This window comes from Mauremys reevesii, linkage group 1, assembly GCF_016161935.1.
Source record: "Mauremys reevesii isolate NIE-2019 linkage group 1, ASM1616193v1, whole genome shotgun sequence".
In the NCBI taxonomy this organism is placed as follows: domain Eukaryota; kingdom Metazoa; phylum Chordata; order Testudines; family Geoemydidae; genus Mauremys; species Mauremys reevesii.
In genome coordinates, this window is record NC_052623.1 from 251,722,267 (window position 1) to 251,746,360 (window position 24,094).

At 43.6% G+C, this 24,094-nt stretch overlaps 1 protein-coding gene across 2 annotated transcripts in view; it reads left to right on the top strand.

Moving 5' to 3' along the window:
- The first annotated feature begins 1,613 nt into the window (after positions 1–1,613).
- The window catches only part of KDM5A (lysine demethylase 5A), an 85,844-nt gene continuing 63,363 nt past the window's right edge, over positions 1,614–24,094 (top strand). Inside the window, exons 1-7 of one of the 2 annotated variants that reach the window (XM_039547080.1) lie at positions 1,614–2,241; positions 9,617–9,694; positions 11,904–12,026; positions 13,907–14,077; positions 14,557–14,691; positions 21,523–21,628; positions 23,118–23,206. In XM_039547080.1, coding sequence (XP_039403014.1) covers positions 2,077–2,241; positions 9,617–9,694; positions 11,904–12,026; positions 13,907–14,077; positions 14,557–14,691; positions 21,523–21,628; positions 23,118–23,206 — 867 coding nt within the window. In that variant the 5' untranslated portion in view covers positions 1,614–2,076. The remainder of the gene's footprint in view (positions 2,242–9,616; positions 9,695–11,903; positions 12,027–13,906; positions 14,078–14,556; positions 14,692–21,522; positions 21,629–23,117; positions 23,207–24,094) is intronic. The other variant, XM_039547090.1, reaches the window with a different exon arrangement.

Genomic DNA, 24,094 nt, shown 5'->3' on the forward strand with positions numbered 1-24,094 from the left:
CCCTGGGAGAATGGGCATATTACCCTAAATACTTCTTGCTACAAGTAAGTTATTTCTGGGGACCACAGAGGGAAACTGAGGCAGAGCCTCTGCAACACCACCCCAGGCCACAAATGGGCACCTGGGAATGACATCCATTTATATATACAACCACTACAATAGGATTGTTGGATAACGACATATATGCACTTTTTGATGTTTTACTGCATAATTTAATAACTGCATGTGCTTAATGTACTTTTTGAAAGCATGAAAAATCAGTAGAGGGAGGAGTAATTGTTGCCTTTTGTTTTTCTTAAGTACAGTGCTACCTTGATATAACGCCACCCAATATAACACAAATTTGGATATAACACGGTAAAGCAGTGCTCCGGAGTGGGGGGGGGGGGAGAGGGGGAGGGGCTGCACACTCCAGTGGATCAAAGCAAGTTCAATATAACAGGGTTTCACCTATAATGTGGTAAGATTTTTTTGGCTCCCAAGGACAGCGTTGTATCGAGGCAGAGGTGTATCTACAAAATTAGGTAACTAAAGTCACTAAAAGGTTATGAAATGAAAAAGTTCTTCTAGGAATTTAAGATTGTTCAGATTACACCTACAGGCCCAAATTGCAGTTTGGTACAGGCAGATGTAGCTCCTGTTGTCTTTAGTGGGAGATGCTGCTGCTGCTGGTGGTGCTGAATGTTTCCAGTTAGTCTGTTAATTACACCTTGCTGTTTATAAGGTTTCTAACTTTTGTTTTTCTTTGACTACTAGCTACCTTTGCAACTTTTACTTTTTTGTTGTTGTTGAATTGGTTTATACCCATTTTATAGATGGGTACACTGAGCCACTGGGAGGGTGACCTGCTGCTAGCTCCCTGTCACCCTGGGCAAAGCTGGAACTAGAATCCCCTCCCCCTAGACTCCCCTCTCCCTAGCTAATACTCTTTAGCTTATAGCTAAGAATGAAGTATGAGTGGGAGCTACTTGGATACCTTTGGTAAGAGGCACAGTATCAGACACTCAAGAGTCAAGCAGCACCAAGTGGACCTCACTCCCCACCTTGCAAAACGAAAAGGTGCCTAGAACACCACTGAGACTTCAAGCCCCATTTTGGATCAGTACAATCATCATGGGATAATCCCGTGGAGCAAGAGGAGGTAAAAGTCTGAGCAATTACTCTCGGGGGCAGGAGGCAACTAGAGTTGCCAATTTTGGTTGGACGTTTCCTGGAGATTCCATCACATGGTATAATCTTTAATTAAAGAGCATTCTTTAATTCCTGGAGACTCCAGGACAATCCTGGAGGGGTAGCAACCATAGAGGCAACTCTGTTTTCAACCAGGCTGGACGGCGCTGGCCCCCTCTCAGCCCTGCCAGTCACACTCTGCCGGCAGCGAGGAGAAGGAGCCGCGGCCTGGGGTGAGGGATCTGCGGGGAGGGGCTGTGGGCGGTACTAGAGGGAGGGGCTCGGGGGAGGGAGGGGAGAGGTCAGTCGCTCCCTTGCATTCGTCCAGACAATGGGGGAAATGGAATGTCGCCACCGGAAGTGAATCCGTCCAGCCTCTTCACACATTCCTCCGCGCCGGAAGTGGATGCGGCTGCCGCCGTGGCCGGTCTCAAGGGCAGGGAGCGGGCTCTAGACCGGCTGTGACCGGATCTCTGCGCCCCGGAAAGGGTGCGAGGCGTAAGGTTCCGCGCGTCCTGCTGGGCTCAGGGACTCTTTTCCGAGTTGGAGGCGGAGGGGCACCGTGTCCTTCGCTTCCGGCGGAGGGATTTTCTCGGTACACGTAACTTCCGGAAGAGCCAGAGTCAGAGAGGAGGAGGAGGAAAAAAAAAAAAACCCGAAGGGGAAACAAAAACAAACGGGAGGAGCTGCCGCCGCCGCCGCGGCGGGCACCTGAGACCCCGGCCTGGCCAGCGAGCCCGGGCCCCTCCCCAGTTTCCTGCCCGGCTGCAGCCGGGGCCCGTAGGATGCGCCTCAGCCCCCGGCCCGGCTGGCCCTGGCGGTGACCCGGCCCCGGGAGCGGCGGAGAAGGAGCCCGTGGCCCCCGTCCCCGGCTGTTCCTGCGGAGCCGGTGCCCCCCGCGCCGCCATGTCGGGGGGCGGCGGGTCGCGCTACGCGGCGGAGTTCGTGCCCCCGCCCGAGTGTCCCGTGTTCGAGCCCAGCTGGGAGGAGTTCAGCGACCCGCTCGGCTTCATCGGCCGGATCCGCGGCCTGGCCGAGAAAACCGGCATCTGCAAGATCCGGCCCCCCAAGGTACCGTGCGGAGGGGGGACTGGTCACGCCCACGAGCAGAAAGGGGCTTGAGGTGACTCTGGGGGGCGCCCAGGGGTCCCGTTTCCTACGATCTCTCCTTAGCGGGTGAGAGGCCCCGAGGGCACCTCCCCGTCGCCCCGAGGCTTTGCTCAGCCTTGGGAGGCGGCTCCCGGTGCTCCGGCTTCGTGAGGCCGGGAGCAGCCACGGACGCTCCGGCATTTGCACTGCGGCCGGGCCGAAGCTGGCCTTTGGGTGCCTGACAACCCCGCGGGTGATACTTGTGAGAGCCTTTCGCCGCTGTGTGCGATGTAAGAAGCAGCTGAAGTAATATGTCTGATAATGATGCAAAACTGTTCTCTTCCCCCCCCCCCCCTCCGAAAAAAAACATGGCTGGGATTTAAAGCCCTTCCGCTTGTGTTGCCTTTCGGGTAGCAGATCAGTAAACCATGGTGTCTGTGTTAGGGACACGCAGTTTCTGTGTATTTTTTGAGCCTCAGAAACAGGGTTGTGATAAGCCCGTGGACACAGTAATACTGGTGAATAATTGTACCCACTGCTGATGTCTGAGACTTCACTGATCTGTTACTCTTCAAAACATCATTTGTTTGGATCTTAAACTTGCAAAGGTGGCTCACATTAAAACTGTAGTTGATTCTTTGGAAAATCCTTCTTCCCCCTATTCTAACATACTACTGTGTAGACACATATTTCTCTAATTTTCATAAGAACTGTCAGTGATCTGTTTTCAAACAGGAAAATTGGTATTTGTGTATTGTAGTTTAAAAAATAAAAGCCTAAAAACTAGGTCAGAGTAGCCAGATTATATCTGCAGCATTATTTTATGACACCTTGCCCTGCAGAGGCTTCTGGTAAATGCAGCAGCTTCTCAGTAGGATGCACTTGAAACGATTTCACATTACAATACAATTCTTAGGTGCAGACAAGAATAAATCAACTTCAAAATAGAGTAGCAAAAATGAAAAGATTAAAATGGTTGAGGGAGGAAGTAGAGGTGAACCCACAGAGCTGGTGTAGCAGTGAAGGTAATAGTGGCAGAAGCTATTGCTTACATTTTGTGTTCCTCACGTTTTTTGCTTCTGTTCTCTCTGATTTCCTGGAATCTGCTTAGTTGGCTTTGTGATATGGTGAAAGCTGGACTTCCAAGGAGTTACCCTTTCTAAACAAAGCAGAAACCTTTGGCTTGATTGTGGAAACCAGGAGATCTGAAGAAACTATTCAAGATTCTGTCCAGTAAAACAGCTTGTGATTTTTTTTTTTGCAGCTGAACTCTTGGTTTTGGCTTTGTGTGATTGATTATCAGGTTGCATTGCAGTGATCTTCAAGTTGAACAGTCGGGTTTGGTTTAAAATCTGCAGTAATGATTAGATGAAACACTTTACACTAATCTTACTTATTCATTATTCTTCTCTGTTGTTTGAAGTTGCACATATTTTATAGCCCTGATCAGGGCCTTTAAGTGCTACTGTACTACAAATAATGAACAATTTTTAGTTTGTCAGCTGGAATATTGTATTCTCATTTTATTGTAGATATGCTGTATAATTTCTTAAATGTTTCTTAAAGTACTAGAAAACATATTTTGCTTCCTTGGAAGTTAACACCAAATTTGAGTAACAAAGTTGGGTTGCACTGAGTTTTTTCTGTCTGTTTGACTTTTTTGGCCTGTGATGCTCTAAGGGCTTGTCTACACTACAGGACTATTTCGAATCTACTTAAGTCGAATTTGTGGATTCGACCTTAATAAGTCGAATTTGTGTATCCATACTAAATACACAAATTCGAACTTCTTAGTCCACATTCACGGGCCAGCTTGACTTTGAAGCGTGCACTGTGGGAACCTATCCCACAGTTCCCGCACTCCCGCTGCCCATTTGATTGTGGGATTTCAATGCATGCTGGGGGAAAATGTGTCGTCATTGAACCGTCAATCCCGCCTCCCTGTCTTCCTTGAAAGCGCGGGCGGAAATCTGTTCGCGCCTTCTCTGGTCGGTTACAGCGTGGACGCCACAGCACTGCGAGCATGGAGCCCGCTGCGATCATCGCTGCACTTATGGCCGTTGTCAACTCCTCGCACATTATCGTCCACCTCTTCCACAGTCAGATGCTGAGAAACGAGGAGAGGGGGGCAGCACGTGTGAGAGAGAGCGAGAGACTCTCACAAAAGCAGGTACGCCGGGCAGTGGAGATCATGGTGGCAATGGGTCAAGTTCATGGTGTGGAACGCGATTCTGGGCCCGGGAAACAAGCACAGACTGGTGGGACCGCATAGTGCTGCAGGTCTGGGATGACACAGAGTGGCTGCGAAACTTCAGGATGCGTAAGGGCACTTTCCTTGAACTGTGTGACTTGCTGTCCCCTGCCCTGAAGCGCCAGGACACAAGGATGCGAGCAGCCCTGACTGTGCAGAAATAGCCCTCTGGAAACTTGCCACGCCAGACAGCTACCGGTCAAACCACTTTGGCGTAAAATCTACCGTGGGGATTGCTGTCATTCAAGTAGCCCACAAATCGTTGAGCAACTGCTCTCAAAGGTAGTGACTGTCGGAAATGTCCAGGCCATCATAGATGGCTTCGCGCGATGGGATTCCCAAACTGTGGGGCTATAGATGGGACTCACATCCCTATCCTGGCACCAGCCCACCAGGCCAGCGAGTACATTAACCGAAAGGGCTACTTTTCAATGGTGCTGCAAGCTGTGGTGGACCATAGGGACGTTTACCAACATCAACGTCGGGTGGGCGGGCAAGGTTCATGACGCGTGTGTTCAGGAACTCTGGTCTGTTTAGACGCCTCCAGGCAGGCACTTTCTTCCCGGACCACAAAATAACGGTTGGGGATGTGCAGATGCCTACAGTGATCCTCGGGCTTACCGGCCACCCGCTAATGCCCTGGCTCATGAAGCCCTATACAGGCGCCTTGGACACTGAAAAGGAACTCTTCAACTACCGGCTGAGCAAGTGCAGAATGGTGGTGGAGTGTGCCCGGACGTCTCAAGGGAGATGGCGGACCTTACTGACTCGCCGACATCAGCGAAAAGAATATCCCCGTAGTTATTGCTGCTTGCTGTGTGCTCCACAATCTCTGTGAGAGCAAGGCGAGACCTTGGAGGTTGAGGCAAATCGCCTGGCTGCTGTTTACGATCAGCCAGACACCCGTGCTGAGAGAATATCCCAGCGGAAGCGATATGCATCAGGAGGCTTTGAAGAGCAGGGTAACCTGTGACTGTCCACTTGATTTTAAGAGAGCCTGATCATAAACCAAGTTTTCCCCACTTCCCAAGGACGTTTTAAAACTAAGGACATGTTTTAGTAATTAATAATAAATCTTTCGTTGACTTTGCATTTCTGTTTATTCGTTGAAACATGGAAGCATTCTGTGCTGGTTAAGGTGTGCACTGATGGGTGGGTTTGCAGGAAGGGGCGAGGGTGCTGTCCTTGGATAGGGGTTACCATGACGGCTGTGGGTTTGGGCGTTGGAAGGGGAGGGTGTGGGGAAGGGTGAGTATCTGCCCCTGGATGAGGTCTCTTTGGGGCTCGTGGCACCGGGAGGATCGTGACTACGGTCCAAATGCATGTGAAGGGAAGCCTGCCTTTACATTCGGGATGTCAGGCACCAGGACCCTGCACAAGCATACACATCAAGGAAAGACCGGGCAGCATACACCACACAGACTGTCCCTGGTGCCTAGTGACTGCAGTCTGTGTGTGCCCTGCAGTTGACCCTGCAGCCAAGTCTGTAGCATGGCACTGTGGGCTATGCAGTGACATTACACCCCACAGAACAACAGAAAGTCTTCTGACACCAGAAACGTGACGGAAACAGTCAGTAACACCAAACCGCTTTTAATAATGTAATACACAGTGGGGTTTGAACTTGGAGTTGGGACTGGTTGATGCTGTAAAGAAAGAGCTTGTACAAATTTACGCGACAGTTGTCTCTAACATTATCGGTGTGCTGCGGTGCAGGGACAGTTCTCACGGCCCCTACCGCCTCCGTCTTGTCACTTTGGGTGAGGGGGACAGGACTTCTTGGCGTTGGAGGGCGGTTGCAGATGCACTGCAGGGGGGCTCTCTCCTCCTGACTGCGGTCTTGCAGAACATCTACAAGGCGGCTCCTCATTAGACCAAGCAGCGTTTGAGTCGCCTGCTGGTCTTCCTGCCGCCACCTATCCTCCCGCTCCAGGTGTGTGCGATGCTGCTGACACAGGCTCTCCTCGACTGTCTCTGCTCTGCCGCCTCGCTCTGGAGCTGGCCATCAGTTCCTGGAACATGTCGTCCCTTGTCTTTTCTTGCCAGCCTCTGCGAGGGGATGGCGGGCAGTCCGGGAAGGAGCCAAGCTGTGTGATGTGAAAAAGTAGGTGATTTCCTTGAACACATACATGTTTGCCAACAGTAAACACAGTCTAGTCAGTTTCAGTTAACAAGACCAAAGAGGGAACCAAGTCTCAGGAGATCTCAGAACTAGTCCGAGATTTCGGAATACGCTCTCATTGGCGGCGCCATTGCACTGAAAGATAGCTGCATCCCTCTTGCACAAAGTCCTGGTAAGCCTTACAGTACATACTGCTTATCAGTTACTGGTTAGCTGTGCTCTCCTGCTAAAGGCAATGTGCAAAGCAGAAAGGATAAGCCTTTAGCAGCCCCTCCCGCCAGCAACGATCAATGCATGCTTGTTCTCTGTGGACTCACGTGGCTGTTAGGCGAGGGTCATTGTTATGCAACCTAATTGTAAACCATTAACAATAGTAACACTACACTAATTGCCCTACTTAGATGCAGTATTTGCAGACCGAGATCACCCTGAGGCGGGTCACTCGTGCCCAGAAAGACCGCATGTTACGGGACGCACTGCACAGACCAGGACCATATGCAGCAATGCTAGTAGAGGCGATGGTTCCACTCTATATTCGGATGTCCTGGCGTGGAAGAGTCTGCTTCAACCTCATGCGGAGGCTTTGCGAGGAACTGAATGACACCTAGAAATGTCGCTAGAGGACTATTTTTCTATCCCCATTTGTGTGGACCTTCTCTTTATATAGTTTAATATATATTATAGTTTAATATTTAGAATGTTTTAATTTGTAAATATTTAGAATTTCTTAAAGTCCATTTGTGTGGACCTTCTCTTCATATAATTTAATATATATTATAGTTTAATATTTAGAATTTTGTAAATACTGTTTCTATTTTTCTATAACAATGTTATAAAAATAAATGTTTATACGTGTGTTGCACTTTGATCCTTCCCTGATTCCGAGTCCTGGTTACGGGCGGGAGGGGTGGTAGGGGATCTCTGTGAGGGTGATGAAGAGATCCTGGCTGTCAGGGAAAGCGGGAGTGGGTTCCATGTCGCCTGCGCCGTCCTCTAAAGACCCTTCCTCATCTTCCCATCGCGAACAGGGAACTGTCTACACTATTCCGCCCTCGGAGTCCACCGTCACTGGTGGGGCACTGGTGGCAGACCCACCTAGAATGGCATGCAGTGCCTCGTAGAAGCGGCATGTCTGGGCTGACTTTTGATACCCTTGTCTTAGGTCCTTCACTTTCACGCGGCACTGCATCGCATCCCGGCTGTATCCTTTGTCTTTCATGGCTTTAGAAACCTTCGCTTGTTGGAGCGCAGCCCCGAGCACAGACTCCTCGCCCCACACAGCGATCAGATCCTGGACTTCCCGGTCACTCCATGCTGGGGACCTCTTTCTATTCTGGGATTGCCCGGACTCCTCTGCTGGCGAGCTCTGCATCGTTGCAGGTGCGATGTGCAACCAGAACGTCAGATTCAAACCGCCCAGACAGGAAAATGAATTCAAATTTCGCGGTCATTTCCTGTGTGGCTGGCCAGAGAATCCAAGCTCGGACTGCTGTCCAGAGCGTCAACAGAGTGGTGCACTGTGGGATAGCTCCGAGCTGGTTCGATTAGCATCCACACCAACTCCACCTGCCGGGTGGAAACTAAAGAGCCTCTCCAGTTAAAAATGGCTTCCTGGTGTGGACGGTTGAGCGGTTAGTTCGAATTAACGCTGATAAATTCGAATTAAAGTCCTAGTGTAGACCAGGCCTAAGATCCCATGTATGAGGGTTAAATTTCTCATCTTTATTACATGTCTATCTCCCTTCACCTCCATATGTGCCATCATCTCTGCCTCAAGCACTGTAGTTGATTTGAAGTTAGTTGCTTTTATTAGTTAGACTTTGAAATATCCAGGGTTTACAGACCTTTTTTAAAAGTCCTACAGGTGGTAGCCCTACCATATGGTTCTGTCCTTGAAAGCCTCCCCTATGTTCTAACTCAGTCTAAGGCAGTGGTTCCCAAACTGGGGTTCGTGAGCCCCTGGGGGTTCACAAAATGTTACAGGGGGTTCTTGGGGGAAAAAAATCCGTAATGGTGGATAGAGCTGTCCCTAGGAAATGCAGGCAGCATGGGGCCAGCAGCCCGGAGCCCCTGGACTTCCAAGAGCTAAGCAGATCAAAGCAAGCATATCTATCACACTGAGGAGATTTAAGCTTCAAGACTCCTTATAAGAAATGGAAAGGGAGGTGGATATTTTTGCTGTTTTTAATATTAAATAGGCAGCTAGTATTGTTTTTAAAATTGTTATGAAGAACAAGTTTAAGCTTTGTTGTAACGTGTGTTGTTTGCCTGGACTGCTCAAGACCTGAATGCTTGTGTAAGAGGAACTCTTTGAGTTGGCTTCTTAAATACCTTCATGCCGCTTCACCTCGGATACTCCTTGATGAAACATAGGAGCCTTGTCTTATAACAGGCTTATTCAAAGTGATACAAGCTATGAAAGTGAGATCTTGGAAGAGTGTTGCTGTTTTCATAATGTAATAAAAATACTGTAATGATAAATAAGTAGTGTGTAATAAGCATGTCATAAAAACCAATTTATATTTCCAAGATTACTGCTTTTATAATTTACACTCGGGTAAAAAAGAAAATCCCTGGAAATATTAATTTTTAGGAGGGGGTTCGTGAGACTTGACATTTTAGTGAAAGGGGTTCACGGGCTGTTACAGTTTGGGAACCACTGGTCTAAAGTAATATCAATCTAAATATTTTAAGCTATGATATAGTTTATATTTCTACTTTCATAAGCAACTCAATAGCTTTTCCTTACTCCTAACTCAAATATTGGGAGAAGCTCATTAATTATGAAATTGTGCTTTTCTAAAATGGAAAATTCTCAGACAGATTAGAATACTAAAAATCCTTGATTTGCTCTTTCTGTGATCATCTGATGATTTGCATTGTTTTGAAATTCTCAGGAGACTTTTTTTGCATTTGTGGGAGAAGTTATGGCACAGTCCTTATATCTTTGAAGCAGTAAAATCTGTCTGTCTCTCTCTGTTTAGGACTGGCAGCCTCCATTTGCATGTGAAGTACAAAGTTTTCGTTTTACCCCACGAGTCCAGCGCTTGAATGAACTGGAGGTGAGCTTTTTGCACCATTGACATAATTCTGTATTTACACACAAAGCAATAGGTCTCCTTGCTTGAGTTTTGCATCTTGACTGCTTTCTGGATTCGTAGACTTTAATATCCCACAGACCACATGAGTGCTTACAATTGGCACTAGCAGAGTTTGGATAAAGTAACCCTCAAAGACTTTGAGAAGTCTGGTTTTTATTTTATTATTCAAAATAACCGCAAGAAGTTTTTTGTCCTCAGCTGGAAACGTCTAAAATGAATGCCACGGACCATGTTGTGTAGTAAGAGTAGCTAGTGTTCAGCCCTCAGAACTCCCCACTGTTTTTTCATAAGGTATTTGCTGCTGTTCTTAATCCCCAAATTGCCTAATATTTAACCATTTTGATAATATCTCTTAAATCCTTTAAAACAAACAACAAAAACTTCACCTCTAATAGTTCCTTTTATAGGTCTAGCCAGGTTAATTTTTAGGACTGAAAATTAACGGAAGGCTTTTTAAAAATTAGTGCAAGTACCTTTGGAAAAATCTGGACAGAAAGGGATCTCTCCTTTCCCCATACTAGTTTTTAAATCCCCATCCTATTCAGATACCAAACCATCATGAGCTAGGTTCACAAAAGGACATAAGGGCCTTATTGCCACTTTAGTCGCCTGAGTTCCAGAGTCAGTCCCCACTGGCATTCACAAAATCGCTGCTCAGCTACCGCCAAACTTTATAGGTTCGTAAGCTGGTTTGGTGCCTATGTTTTTGCAGTAAAAGTTCCCTAGATGCCTATGCTTTTGCCTCTGTATATGTGCACTGTAGCCTCACTCTAGGCATCTGGATGTCTAAGCTCCAGAGTGATACATGAATCAGGGGAAGATAGGCATTCCTCTGCCTAACATGCTTGCAGGGCCATATCAAGGTAGAAGAGAACCTCCCTCATAATTTTGGGCCTGATAGAGTACTCACTTGGGATGTGAGATACCCCCAGTTCAAGTCCTCCCACCACCTGAGTGGGAGAAGGGATTTGAACAGGGATCGGCCACCTCTCGGGTATGTGCCCTAACCACTGGCCTATAGGATATTCTGATGTGGGGCTCCCTCAGTATCTGGGCTAAAAGTTAAGGTAGGTCCTGTCTCCCTCCCGCCCTTTGTCAAGCCTCCCCCTCCCCGCCCAGCTTCTTGCAAAAAAACAAAAAAACAAACCAACCAAACCAAAAAAAATGTAGGTGCCTAATGCCAAAAGAGTGTTCGCAGCTGAGAATTCCAAACAAATTGGGGTGCCTCCCTGTAACAGGAATTAGGTGCTGAACTCCTGGAGAGTGGCAGGGCTGAGGACACATCCCTCAGCTGGGCATCTCCTGTTGGCTAGCTTGGGCAAGAAGCCACTCAGAATGTTCGCTTTTGTGAATCCTGTTCTGACGTGCCTATCTCCCTCCATTTATAAACCTCTCCCTGCCGGATGCTGGGTCTGCTTGACAGGGGATGGATCACTTGATAATTTCCCTGTTCTGTTCATTCCCTTTGAAGTATCTGGCATTGGCCATTATTGGAAGATGGTACTGGGGGTAAGTGGACCACTGGTCTGACCCAGGATGGCGTTCTTGTGTATTTCTTTGTTGTATGGGACGTCTGAGTACCTAACCCAGCCTTTGTGAATCCCAGGGATTTTCTAGATACCTAAAAGTTAGGCAAGGTGATGCTGAGCATCACCATGCTTAAGTTCTTCTGTGAATCAAGCCTTATTTGTCTCTTGGCTTGTGAGTGAGTCTCCTTGTGCAACAAGAACACTGAGTGCTCCATAAATACTCCAGGAGACCACCTTGCATAGTCCAAGGCATGTAGTAGGTCTGCTGTTCCTAATTTTTTTTAATATTAACAGATAATTTAATAGATGATCTTACATTCCTGCCTAGAATGTATGTTTGTTTTTTTCACGACTTTACATCTTGGCTTTAAAAAGAAAAAAATGTTCTGGGTAGGAAATTGTCTCAAGATATCAACAAGAGTGCAAAGTTTAAAACAAAAGTTTATGAAGATTTTCTCCATTATTGACATTTCTGCCTCCAGTTGTTTTACAGGGCAAATTAATAGTAAAGTGTCACATTCATAGTTATATTATGAACATGTAAATACTGTTGTTCTTTGATGCCTAGAATCTAGACAGAAAGGAATTTCTTTCATGTCTGACTAGGTTCAGACCCATGTGTGTTCTTGTTGTGATTATAGGCAATGACCAGAGTGAAACTCGACTTCTTGGATCAGTTAGCAAAATTTTGGGAACTTCAAGGTTCCACTTTAAAAATTCCTGTGGTGGAGAGAAAAATCTTGGATCTCTATTCTCTGAGCAAGGTGAGTAAGATTCTTCGGGATTTGGGGAAGCGGGACTACCTGGGGTGATGGTAGTGGTTTTGTGCAGATTGTGTGCTGGATAAACCGTGAAAATGAGATACTTAAAATATTTGTAACCAGAATGATTATAAGGAAATGGCAGACAATTACAAGTACAGATAACAATTACATTTGTTGTGTTGGTGGCTCAATATGCAATATGAAAGTCCAGCAAAATTAACCAGTAGCTTTATTGGCCAGTTCTTCTCTTAGTTGCTCTCTACACATTGTAGGGCAGAGCTGTAGGAGTGTAGAGCTCTTGGCAAGATTAAGGGCATGTCTATACTTGGAAATTTACCAAAATAGCTACTCTGGAATAATTATTTCATAGGGGGCAATGTGTGCCAGCATAATAGGTGCCAGCCCCAAGTCGGAAGGAAAGCTTAGAACAGCTATGTTGGTATAAGTTGGAATAAGAGTGCTTTTTTCCAATTTAGCTGCTAAAAGCAGTATTTTGCCAATATAAACTGCATCTACACAAGAAAGGTTTTGCCTATATAGCTGTAGCAACAAACCTTTTTTAGTGTAGATTAGGCCTATGAATGTGTGGTGGTACTAGCACTGCTAGATCAAAGACCCAGTTTCCACTTACTCATCAAAATGTACTTGTCTCAGGTGAGTGGAAATTTGTGGGGTGTGCAGTAGGGTAAGTGGCACTGAACAATTTGTAGAGTGAGGGTGCTGAAAGCCATTGAATAAAACTTGTAAACCCTGTATATGATGGAAACTACTTCAAGCTGCGGGTGCTGCTGCATTCCTAGTTCTGGCACCCTTGGGTAGGGTACATTGCTTTAAAAGTTTATGCTTTAGAATAATTTGTTTTTCATAGACAGCCTTATGGGGAATGTGTATGTTTAACTTTGCTTAGCTGTCTTTGGAAAGAATTGAAGGTTTATTTCCATGTCTGCCATGGTTTGTTAGGAAATGATACAATAGTCTTTGCATAATGCCAATGGGAATGATATTTGGGACACTGGCGTGAGTTAGAGCAGGGACCTCAGTTCTGTATGAGTTAAAACTTTAGTTGTCTAACTAGTTGATGGCACAAATTACTTGTTTTGTTTAGTGGAAACTCATTGCCCTATGATTGCAAAGATTGTTTTTATTATGTTAGTATCTAGGTAATTGGCCATTATTGTTCAGAATGAGTGGGTATAAACTTTGGTTGCTTTCACTGTGTTGCTCATCTTATAGAGTGAGTCACAGCTGCATTAACTCATTATGGGCACTCCATGAAGCTTGGTTATTCTAAGCTAAGGTATAATCACAGCTTTACATAAAGGATTCTCTAATTACTTTTAAAAACTGAACTGGAGAATACCTTGTAATGTGAAAAAACAAAGGAAATAGAGGAAAGTGTGATTTTAATTTTTACTTGTGTTAAATGATTATACAAACTGATTAATTAAAATCTAAATTACTTTTCACTTAGGCTGTTACACTTTTGCACTCAGTTTAGAAGCTAAATTGATAAGGTTTTCACTTTTTAGTTCCACTGCAGTAATAATGCTTTGGTGTCTGGGTTTCCATCAGTCCCTGCAGTGTTAGGCATATAACTTGGGCTCTTTGAGCAGGGAAAAAGTTTACCACCAAACTTTAGATGTGTAGAAATGTTGAGAATCTTTACAAAATGTAAATGAAACCAGGATTGGTATATTTTGGTTTTAAACTGTTTCTCAGTGACCCAGGAAAAATCCCCATATCATAACTATGAGTCTCTGAGTTTCACAGAACCTCTGAAGGTTTGGTCTGTATATCATGTATGGTTCATACACAATGGTTAAAGGAACCCAATCTTCCTTTAAAAAGTTTCTAAAAAAATAAAATGTGTTTTGTTTCAGATTGTTGCCAGCAAAGGAGGCTTTGAGGTGGTCACTAAAGAGAAGAAATGGTCCAAAGTAGCTAGTCGGCTAGGCTACCTGCCAGGAAAAGGCACTGGATCACTGCTGAAGTCTCACTATGAACGGATACTGTACCCCTATGAACTCTTCCAGTCTGGGGTTAGCCTTATGGTGAGAGACTTGTTCCCTTTCATGATAGAAAGATCAAACGGCATCCGTTTGTTGCTATATACTAAACTGTCACATGTGGTTCTGTGCTCCTGAAAGCAGCAACTACTTTCATCAAAGCAGCACCTCTTCACATTTGGAAGAATAGAGTTAGAAGTTGCATTGTGATCTGGAGTAGTGATTGTACTCTTAGGTTTCTTTTATAGGTGTGAGATCAGTTTTGTTGGGAATGGGATACAGGGCAAAGAGTGATGTACCTGTTTGGGAAGGTGTCTTTATTACTCTTCGTTAGGCAGCTGTCAAGATTCAATCTTCTTATTTCAGACTGCATGCAGTGATTTCTGTCTGGTCCAAATGGCATGTGTACTGCAGTATGATTTCACTGATAGCCCTATTCCTCAACAAACAGGATGATTCACAGACCATAGAGTCTGATCCCCTGATCAATCAACCCAGTGTCCTTCTGTGCTCTGATCCTTTAGGGCATCCAAAAGCCAAACTTGGACCTTAAGGAAAAAGTGGAGGCAGAGGACCTCGGCTCTGATGCCCAGGCTTCCCCAAAGCAGGGCACAAGAATGAACGTTGTGCTGAAGAGAACCAGACGCATCAAATCCCAGGTACCCACATTACTTGGCCACTACAGACAGAGTGCATTTATTTTTTGCACGAGTGCAATAGCACTGAGAGTGCAACAGCCTTTGTCTGGCCATGGGAGCCCACTCAAACGTGCCACGAGGAAGCAGTCCTTTTGTTAAACTCCAGAGACATGTATCTCTTTGGCCTGGTCTATTCACAGAAATCATATGAGCTTAACTAAAGTTTGCTTTTATAAACAGATATAGTTAAACTATTTTCATATTTTCAACTGGCTTGTATTGTGTTGGTATGCATCAGTGAATGCACCACTGCAAGCTAAAGGGATATAAGCTAGTTGTAAATTGATATAAAAGTGTGTCGACGTGGGGCTTGCATCCATTTAACTAATTTTTTTTATTTTAGACACACCTTTATTTAAACAGATGTAAGCTTGTGTGCAGACAAGGCTTTGCAGTCAGTGGAAAACTGTGGAAATGGGACCAATTATCACAAGATTGACTGACAATTTTTTGTGAAGAGCTTGCAGCTGGGAGGGAAAATGCAGAGTGATGGCTGGGAAATCTGTTCCAGTTCCACAGCTTTTCTCCTGAAAATAAGCAGTCTCTTTTGTGTAGGTTAAGGCTGCTATTGCTACAGTAACATCTGATATTTTACTAGGCAATATCGAAATTCCACAAAGACGGCCAGTAACTTTCCCTTCAAACTGAAACAGCATCACTTTACATGTCAGTACATCAAAAAAGACCTTGCAGTCTTGGCCTGTTTTTCCTCCTCTTTGTTTCTTTCCCTGCAGTCTTGTTTAAGCAGGCCATCTCTGTTTCTTATAAAATAACATGCTTGTAAAAAGAGAATCTCTGAAAGTTTTTTGGACTGGGTCCATGTGGCACGTTCTAGTGGCTTCTTGCTGGCCAGTCAGTGGGACGTGGCTGAAAGCTGGGTTTTAATTTAATCTTTTTTGCTATTTGCGCCATGCCATTCTGGACATATTTTAAGCACACTGAAATTTCTTTTCCATATCTAATGCTATCAAAAACATGTCTGTCTCTTTCCAAAGTACACATCTCATGCCACTCAGGCTTCTCGCTTTTGCTGAGTATCCCTCAGCTTTAGTAAATAGTGTGTTTTGTTTCTCTTAGGTTATGGTTCATTTAGACAGGGTTGTCTTTTATCTGATCTCCTAACTTTCTGGCAGACTTGCTACATTTATTTGTATAATGTAACCATATTCAAAAACATCAATAGTCCTAGGCTGTGATCATGTGACATCTCTCAAACTATGTTGTCTTGGGTATGGTCAGTACATGGATGGGAGATACCCACCCAAGAAAAATCCAGCATATTACAGAAATTGCTGCTCCTCACTAAGTATGTGGAACTCTTCTGAGTTGGAATTGAGCCATTGTCTAGGGGGCACTATGCTGTTGTGTCTTTTTCAGATGAGGTATAAAAGAGACACTACATCATTAAGATCTCATCGCTCTTTTTACAAGACTGCTTTCAGTAGTTTCAGTAAAACAATGGTATTCCTCACTCTCCCTTCTAAAAACTGTTCGTAGTGTTCCTGGCACAGAACAGCTGCTGCATTTCATTGGTGGGTGAGTTATCTTTACACACATAGTCTGCAAAGCTCTTTATTGTTGACTTGTACAAAAATGATTTATAAAATCTAAGCATGCTTTCAATTATTTTAGCACTTAATAAAAGAAATGAAAGAAGTGAATTCTCCAACCTGTGAGAAACTCAGCTCACTCACTTCACTTAATCAGCAAAAGCCCAAATATTTTTTTTGATGCATTCAGAAGGTCTAATAAACTTGTTGGACTAACTGGGGAACTGAGTTCAAAGCAGAGACCTGTCCCTTATTCTCCTGTTGAGAACACCCTGCTGCCACCTGCAAATAGCATGACTGCAAATCTAAGGACTGTTTGCAAAATGTTCCAGGTTTTAGTTGCAGGGCAGGTGCTTATGGAGAGAAGCAGTCTCTACTGTAGGCAGGAATCCAAACCACCTAGCCCTTTGTAGATTAAAGTGAACACCTTGATTTGTATCTAAACCAGCTGGGGAGCCTCCAGAACGCTCATGTTTAATATGCCTCAGATGTGAATATCCATCAGATAAACATGCTCCTGTATTCTGCATCAGATGAAGATGTCCTATGTAGAGTTTGTTGCCAGTAATCCAACTGCAGGTAACAGTTATGGCTAACTGGTGATCTCTTTATCTGAGAAGAGTTTCTAAGGCTTTGGCTACACTTGCATTTCAAAGCGCTGCCGCGGCAGCGCTTTGAAGCGCTAAGTGTAGTCAAAGTGCCAGCGCTGGGAGAAAACTCTCCCAGCGCTGTCCGTACTCCACCTCCCTGTGGGGAATAACGGACAGCGCTGGGAGCGCGGCTCCCAGCGCTGGGGCTTTGACTACACTGGCGCTTTGTAGCGCCGCAATTTGCAGCGCTGGAGAGGGTGTGTTTTCACACCCTGCTGCAGCGCTGCAAATTTGTAAGTGTAGCCAAGCCCTCAGTGAGAGGCAATATTACATTCTAAAAAGCAGAGAAAGCATTGTGGACCTATTCTTTACAGATCAATTAGCTAAGAATGAGAATAGCAACAGTTTGGAACTAGCGACTGCAAGTTACTTGAATTAAGTATGGTACTGCTGCATTTGTGAAACAAAGGTACTAGATTTCAGGAAAGCCAGATTTTAAGAAATTTAATAGAGATGTGAGAGAAGGATATTTTAAAATTCTCCATTGTAAAAGAAGGCTGGGAATCTTTAGATACTATAATTAAACCAGAACTGTCTACAAACCCTCTGAAAAATAACTGAAGGAACAAGAAGAGGCAGATTGGTTTTGGAAAGACTTGGCAAAGATCTATTTTAACCAGTCCCATTCTTTTTCCCATTACCCCAAAATAAAACTCTTGTAAATGGGAATGGTGGGGAAGGCAAGCAATAACTTAGTAAAGGCGTGCAAGGAAAGGAAGAGAAGTGAAAAAGATTAACTCTAGAAAATAAGGATGACTTTACAAATGTTGGAAAGCAGGTCACTTATTAGATGAGGAGTGATATTAATAACTGAAAAATAGCTTAGGTACATTTTTGTTTTACTGCTTAATTTAACAAAGTTTTAAGGGAAATCCTGTTTAAAAACAAAGAGCAGATTGGGAATACTGGAAAATATGGAGTAAAGACAAATAAGCCATAAGGATGCATCCTGGGCTGTTAAGGGATTTGACTAATGAGCTTACTGAACCGCTGATAATTTATTTCTAAAAAATCATTGAACTGGAAGGAAAGAAAAAACAATGTTGCTCTAACCTTTTAAAAGGTGATACTATTAAAGTGACATGAACAGCTTCAAGTTTTTAGAAGAGTTAAGTTGCAGGCAACACTTCTGCCCCAAGTTACCATACCAATTTTTGTGGTTTGACAATCACACTTTAATATTTTGAAAACATTTCTGTGTTAGTGTGGGAGATAATTGCAGTGGAAACTGCTCAAAAAACAATTAAACGTACTATATAAAAAGTGCTGGGAAATGCACAAAGTAATAAAAAAAAAAAGTTATCAATTATAATAATCTTAGGTACTACTTGTAATAATAGAAGTTTAAAAATACACCTCTACCCCGATATAATGCGATCTGATATAACACGAATTTGGATATAACCCGGTAAAGCAGTGCTCCAGGGGGGCGGGGCTGCGCACTCTGGTGGATCAAAGCAAATTCGATATAATGTGGTAAGATTTTTTTGGCTCTCGAGGACAGAGTTATATCGGGGTAGAGGTGTATCTCATAGAAGTGACTTTTGAAGTTGATGGTGTCTCTTGAAAGGATGAAGTACTTAAATCCATAATTGGATCCTGTTACAGTGTTTTCTGATGTGGAGGAAAAATACTTGATTTTTCAGTTTAGCAATTGTGGGATGATGGAGTAAATAGAGAAATCCGTTAAAATAGAGGAAAAAGATGGTGATGACAAGTCTACTTCATTGCATGCTCACTCACAAACCCTAGTTAGGAATAATAACATTGTGCGCTTATTAAATCACAATGTTAAGGCAGAATAACGTCATAAAAAACTTGTATTGTGTGATTGTTGATAGAAGTGTGTCAGAGGTTGTTCATTTTTTTTTTGCTAGAGTGCAAGTTTGACATTGTGATATATATATATATATGGCTTTTTGGTATCTGTTGGAGAGGGAAGTGAAAAGCCTCATGGAAAGTTGGAGCGCGTTCTGCTGTAAAAGTGGCATGAGACTTTTCCCATCCTATCCCTTTAATTCCATGCTCTCACAATTTTGAGTTTGGAGGTGTCTTGATGCAACCTTAAGTGTCACCAAATGAAGTGTGGGTTTTAATAATCTTGAATGTTTTTGATATTTGTTCTACAGGCATTTATTAGATTTTTTTGTTTGTTTTGTTTTAAGTATGTTTCCTTCTGGTCACATAACTTGTACTTTTGATACATATGGTGTTCCCTTTACCGATGAGAAGAATTAGTGGTTATAGATGAACTCATCATTACCTTTTAAAATTGTGTTCACTTAGAAGGATAATGGAATTAGAAGGAATAAGAATTGAGAAACATGGTTTATATTAAAAAATAAACTAGGCAGATAAACTTGATTTAATTTTATAATTCTATCAAGTTCTCTTCTCATATTGCTTTTTGATAGATGTAATTTCTGGATTTTAGTAAAGAATGATATTCATGTTAATTTTTTAAATGAAAGTAAGGATTGGGATTATGACAGGCAAATGGACTAAAAATCGCCTGAAAATCTGTAAATAAAGAGTGAAGGTTTAATGAGAACATTGTGTTGTTTGGGGGAAGGAGGTAATCTGATACCACTGGGATCTCATAAATCCCATTTTATCTGTTTTTTCATTAATCATATGGAGTAGCGGGAAAACAGTGTTCCCATAAAATTAAAGGGACGCCAACTTGAAAAATCACATTTGTCTGAATGGTGTACCTCTATACTAAAATATTTTATTGCTATGTTTTTGGTTTATATGCTTTGTACATTCTCATGGACATCAAGATCAGTTACACCATTGTCCAATGTCAAACAGTTTTTCACTTGCTAGAAAGATTACTATAAAAATAAAGAGGTGAACAGAAAAACCCTTTAAAATGTAAGGAATTAAAAAAAAGTCGGGATGTATTACTTAGAGTGCTGTATCAAACTGAATTTTAAAGTCAATTTTTAAAAATTCAGGTTGATAAGTGTCGCTTTAAATTATAAGGCATTGCCATTACTAGTGAGAACAGAGGCATAACACAGATGATCTACAGATATTTGAACATGAATGGAAAATAACTGATATTCAGAATGGAAAGTTACACGTTAATATACTGGGTGAGAAAACAAGCCCAAATACTGAATCCAGTCGGAGGGAAATATCTGGACAGCAGTAGTGCTTCAAACAAAAAAACCTATGGTGACTAGCAAATGAAACTTGCATTTCAGTCCATTTTGGCAGCCAACTAAAAGAACAAACATGAAAATTTGACATGAATACATGGAAATTATATTATCTGTTTGTATCATTATTGTCACTGCACATGAAGTTTCTCATTCAGTGAGCACCGATTACCAGAAAGTTTTTTTGTTGTTGTTTCTGTTGTTGACGTCACCGCAGATTGATAGGTGCCTTGCAGTACCAGCAGAGACCTGATTCATGCCCCCAAGGAGCTAGCAAACTTATCTCAGGCGTAATACAATAAGAGTAATACGTTTGTAAAGGGGAGCAGGAGAAGGAAGGGCAGGGTAACATCAGTAAGATACTGCAGTTTCTCGGTGAGCATTAGTGGGCAGTGTGATGGATTAAAAATGTTTTAGTCGACTGGCTTGAAGGCTTTGTAGGAGCAGCAGGTCTTTAGGAGAGACTTGAATGAAGTTTCCTTCCTGAGCTGGTACACCAGGCCATTCCAAGAGTAGGCGGTAGCATAAAAGAAAGTTCGTGGACTAAGTGAGAGAGTTTTTGAGAAGTAAGTGGCCAAAAGATGTATTGAGGTTCCCATCTCTGGTGGAGTGGAGGCAATGATGGAATAAAACAAGGTTGGATAAGCCTATAGCACCTAGTACAATGGAGGCTGGGTTCATGACTAGGACTCCTAGGCACTATGGTGATACAAAAATAATGAGAGGCTCAGAGTTATGTAGGACTGTGAATGAATGGACAGGAAGGGACAAAACATTAAAGGAGAACAACCCTGCATTGTCAGGGGGATGGCCTGGATGACCTAATAAGTATTTTTCACTGCTTAATTCACATGATTTGAAGCACACCATGCGTAGGTAGGGGCTGTGGGGAATAGTAATTCTGCCATTGCATCTGAAAATCCAAGCCCAGCCAAGGAATCAAGAAGACCTGTGAACATCATTAATAGTTTGTGGATATATCCACCCACTCAAGGGAGCAGATGAAATGTGCCACATAAATAATGTATTTATTAATATCAAACTTTTCCTGATCCATAGTAACTTGGAAAGTGTTGCATTGGTGATTAATTGTTTTTGCCAGAAGTCAAACCTAGTTCTCCATGATCACTTGATGTATAGATCAACCTTTGTAACAAAACTCTTTAATGCTAAATGTGGAGACATCTGTTTGGAGAATTGGAAGAGAAGTTCCAGTCTGTTTCATTGCATTCCCTTTCTTGCATCTGGATATTGGGTTTGGGGATGAAAAATCAGGCCTTCCATCTTCTAATGGGTAAAGTGGATGATATGATTGTGAATGGGGCAATGAGAGAAAGAGAGTAGAGATACAAGTGTACAGTGAGTAGTGGAGACCTGGAAGGTAAATGCTGATGGTGTTGTGTTGTGCTTTGGTCTTGTTTTCAGGCAGAGGCAGGAGAGATGAGTAGAAATACTGAGCTGAAGAAGCTGCAGATCTTTGGAGCTGGACCCAAGATGGTGGGACTGGCATTGGGAGCAAAGGATAAAGAAGGTAAATAAACTTCTGGTTTATCTTGTGGGTAAGGGTGGTAAGGACACAGTAGCCTGTCTCTAGACTCTGAAACAGTCTTTTGAACCAAACCTCGCTGCTCTCTCTGGAGACAAGTGGGAAGAGGTGGTAATGAGCCACTATGATGTGAAAAAGTTAAACATGTGGGGATTTAATTCATGTGGAGGTTGACAGAACTCATGGTGGCTAACCCCGTTGGCTGGACTCTTTTAATTTGATAGTCATATTTCTTTATTATTTAGGAAATGTACTGTACCAGTTGAGAATTACTGGACTTGAAAAAAGGGTTGATAAATGTTAACACCAATCATGCTAGATAAGCACCTAAATTATGAGGGTAATCCACTTTGCTTCATGATGTTCCTGGATCTCCTGTGAAGATCAGCAAGGGAGGGTTTACTCTTTCCCCAGTCATATACAGCTTGATACAACTGGCAGTTTACTTCTGGGGGGAGTCTGTGCCAAAAAATTAAAAATTATGTGCACAATATTTTAAAATTCTGCATATTTTATTTGTCAAAATAACACTATGATCACTCCAGTTTCAATTATTTATTTCAAATTTATTTCAAAATACCTGTCAACAAGTATGTCGTCAATACAGACAACAGCAAAAAAGATTCTCCCATGAGTAAAGAGTTAAAGAAACGCCTACAACAGCCCAGTTCCAGTTGGGAGGTGCTTAATTCCTCCAGAGCCTAGACTCCTGCACTCCAGAGCCTAGACACCTGCACTCCCATTCGCTCAGAGCCCAGCTGTGGGGCAACCCCTGGCCCAGACACCCTCACCCTCTTCCTCCCAGAGCTCCGCCCCAGGGCCCACCCTGCCCCCGGGCCCAGACACCAGCATCCCACCTCCCCCACAGAGCCCAGCCACAGGGCACCCTCTGGCCCAGACACCTATACACCCCTCCCCATGGAGCCCAGCCACGGGGCAGTCCCTGGCCCAGACGCCAGTCGTGTCTCCTCCCCATCCCCCCAGAGCTCAGCCGTGAGGCAGCCCCCAACTCACACACCAGCATCCTCTTTACTCACGCCAACTTCTTTACTGTCCTGCCAGGGGACATGGTGTGGTGCAGCCCTGCCCTTCCTCACCCTTTGCCGGAGCTGGCTGGGTCTCCCAGGCCTCTCCTGTCCCAGGAGAATGAGGATCCAAGAGCATGCAGCCTCAAGCCCCGCCAGGCTGGGCACTCCACTCACTGCGAGCTGGGCTCTGCAGAGCCCAGTGACCCCTTAGTGGTGGCCAGAAACGGGGGGAACCAGGGAATTCTGTGAAATTCTGCAGTGGCGTAGAATTCCCCCAGGAGTAAACTGGTCAGGTACACCAAAGAGTTCTGGCTTTCTCTCTACAGCATTAAGTAGTAGTTGCTGCCAAAGGCAGGGTAGCAGGCTGGTCTCTATATGATCCCTATATGTGGGATCTTTCTTTATGCTAGATTAATGAAATGTATGTAACTTTATTTTGCTTCAAGACGAGGTCTCTCGAAGACGCAAAGGCACCAAGTCAGAAGCATTTGGCATGCAGATGAGGCAGCGCAAAGGGACAATTTCTGTCAACTTTGTAAGTGTGATTTCTTTGCTCTGGAGCACATGAGCATAGGATATGAAGCTGTCAGCTTGGGTTACTTTTGTGCCATTGGGAAATATGGCACTGTAACAGATAACATTATCTGCTGTAAGGTGAGAATTTGAATTAATCACAGTAAAAACGTTCCATTCTAGGTTGTGATTCCACCTTAGATTATCAGAAAAGGCTGATAAAGCCTAAAGACTGGCTTGAGACTCAAGAGATCTGGGTTCAATTCTCTGTTCTGCCACAGACGTTCTGTATGATCTTGGGCAAATTGCTTAGTATCTCTGTGCTTCAGTTCTCCATCTGTAAAATGGAAATAGTAGTACTTTCCTTCCTTAGTGGTATTATAAAGAAAAATACATTAGATTATGAGTGCTCATATACTACAGTAATGGAGGCCATATAAGTATCTGAGATAGTTTAAACTTTTTGATACAAGGGACTGGCTTGCTGCCATCCTAAGCTGTGTCAGGGAAATCTCTGGAACCAGTGCCAGTCCACGGACTGGTCGTTGAGAAACATTGGTTTAAACTACAGAAAACAGGACTAATTTTGTTTCAAACAGCTGTCTTGAGTTGAAATGTCTAGTTTATTAGTCTACCAGGGAGAAAAATAAAGGGAAGAAATAAAATCTGTGTAGCTGTTTGATACTTGAGCATAGAAAAACAGGGTATAGTTTCTTTTATTTTATTAGATAATTCAAATGGCTTTATTTAAACTGTCATACTTGGTACATGTAGAGTCCTGAATAAGAGTCTTCTAACATGTTTGAAGAAATTAAGTTCTGTGCACTTCAAAAACAGCATATTGCGCATACAGAATGCATTATTTTTCCTTAGCTTCAGAAAGTCTTCCCAAAACTCGTTGTGGTTATTT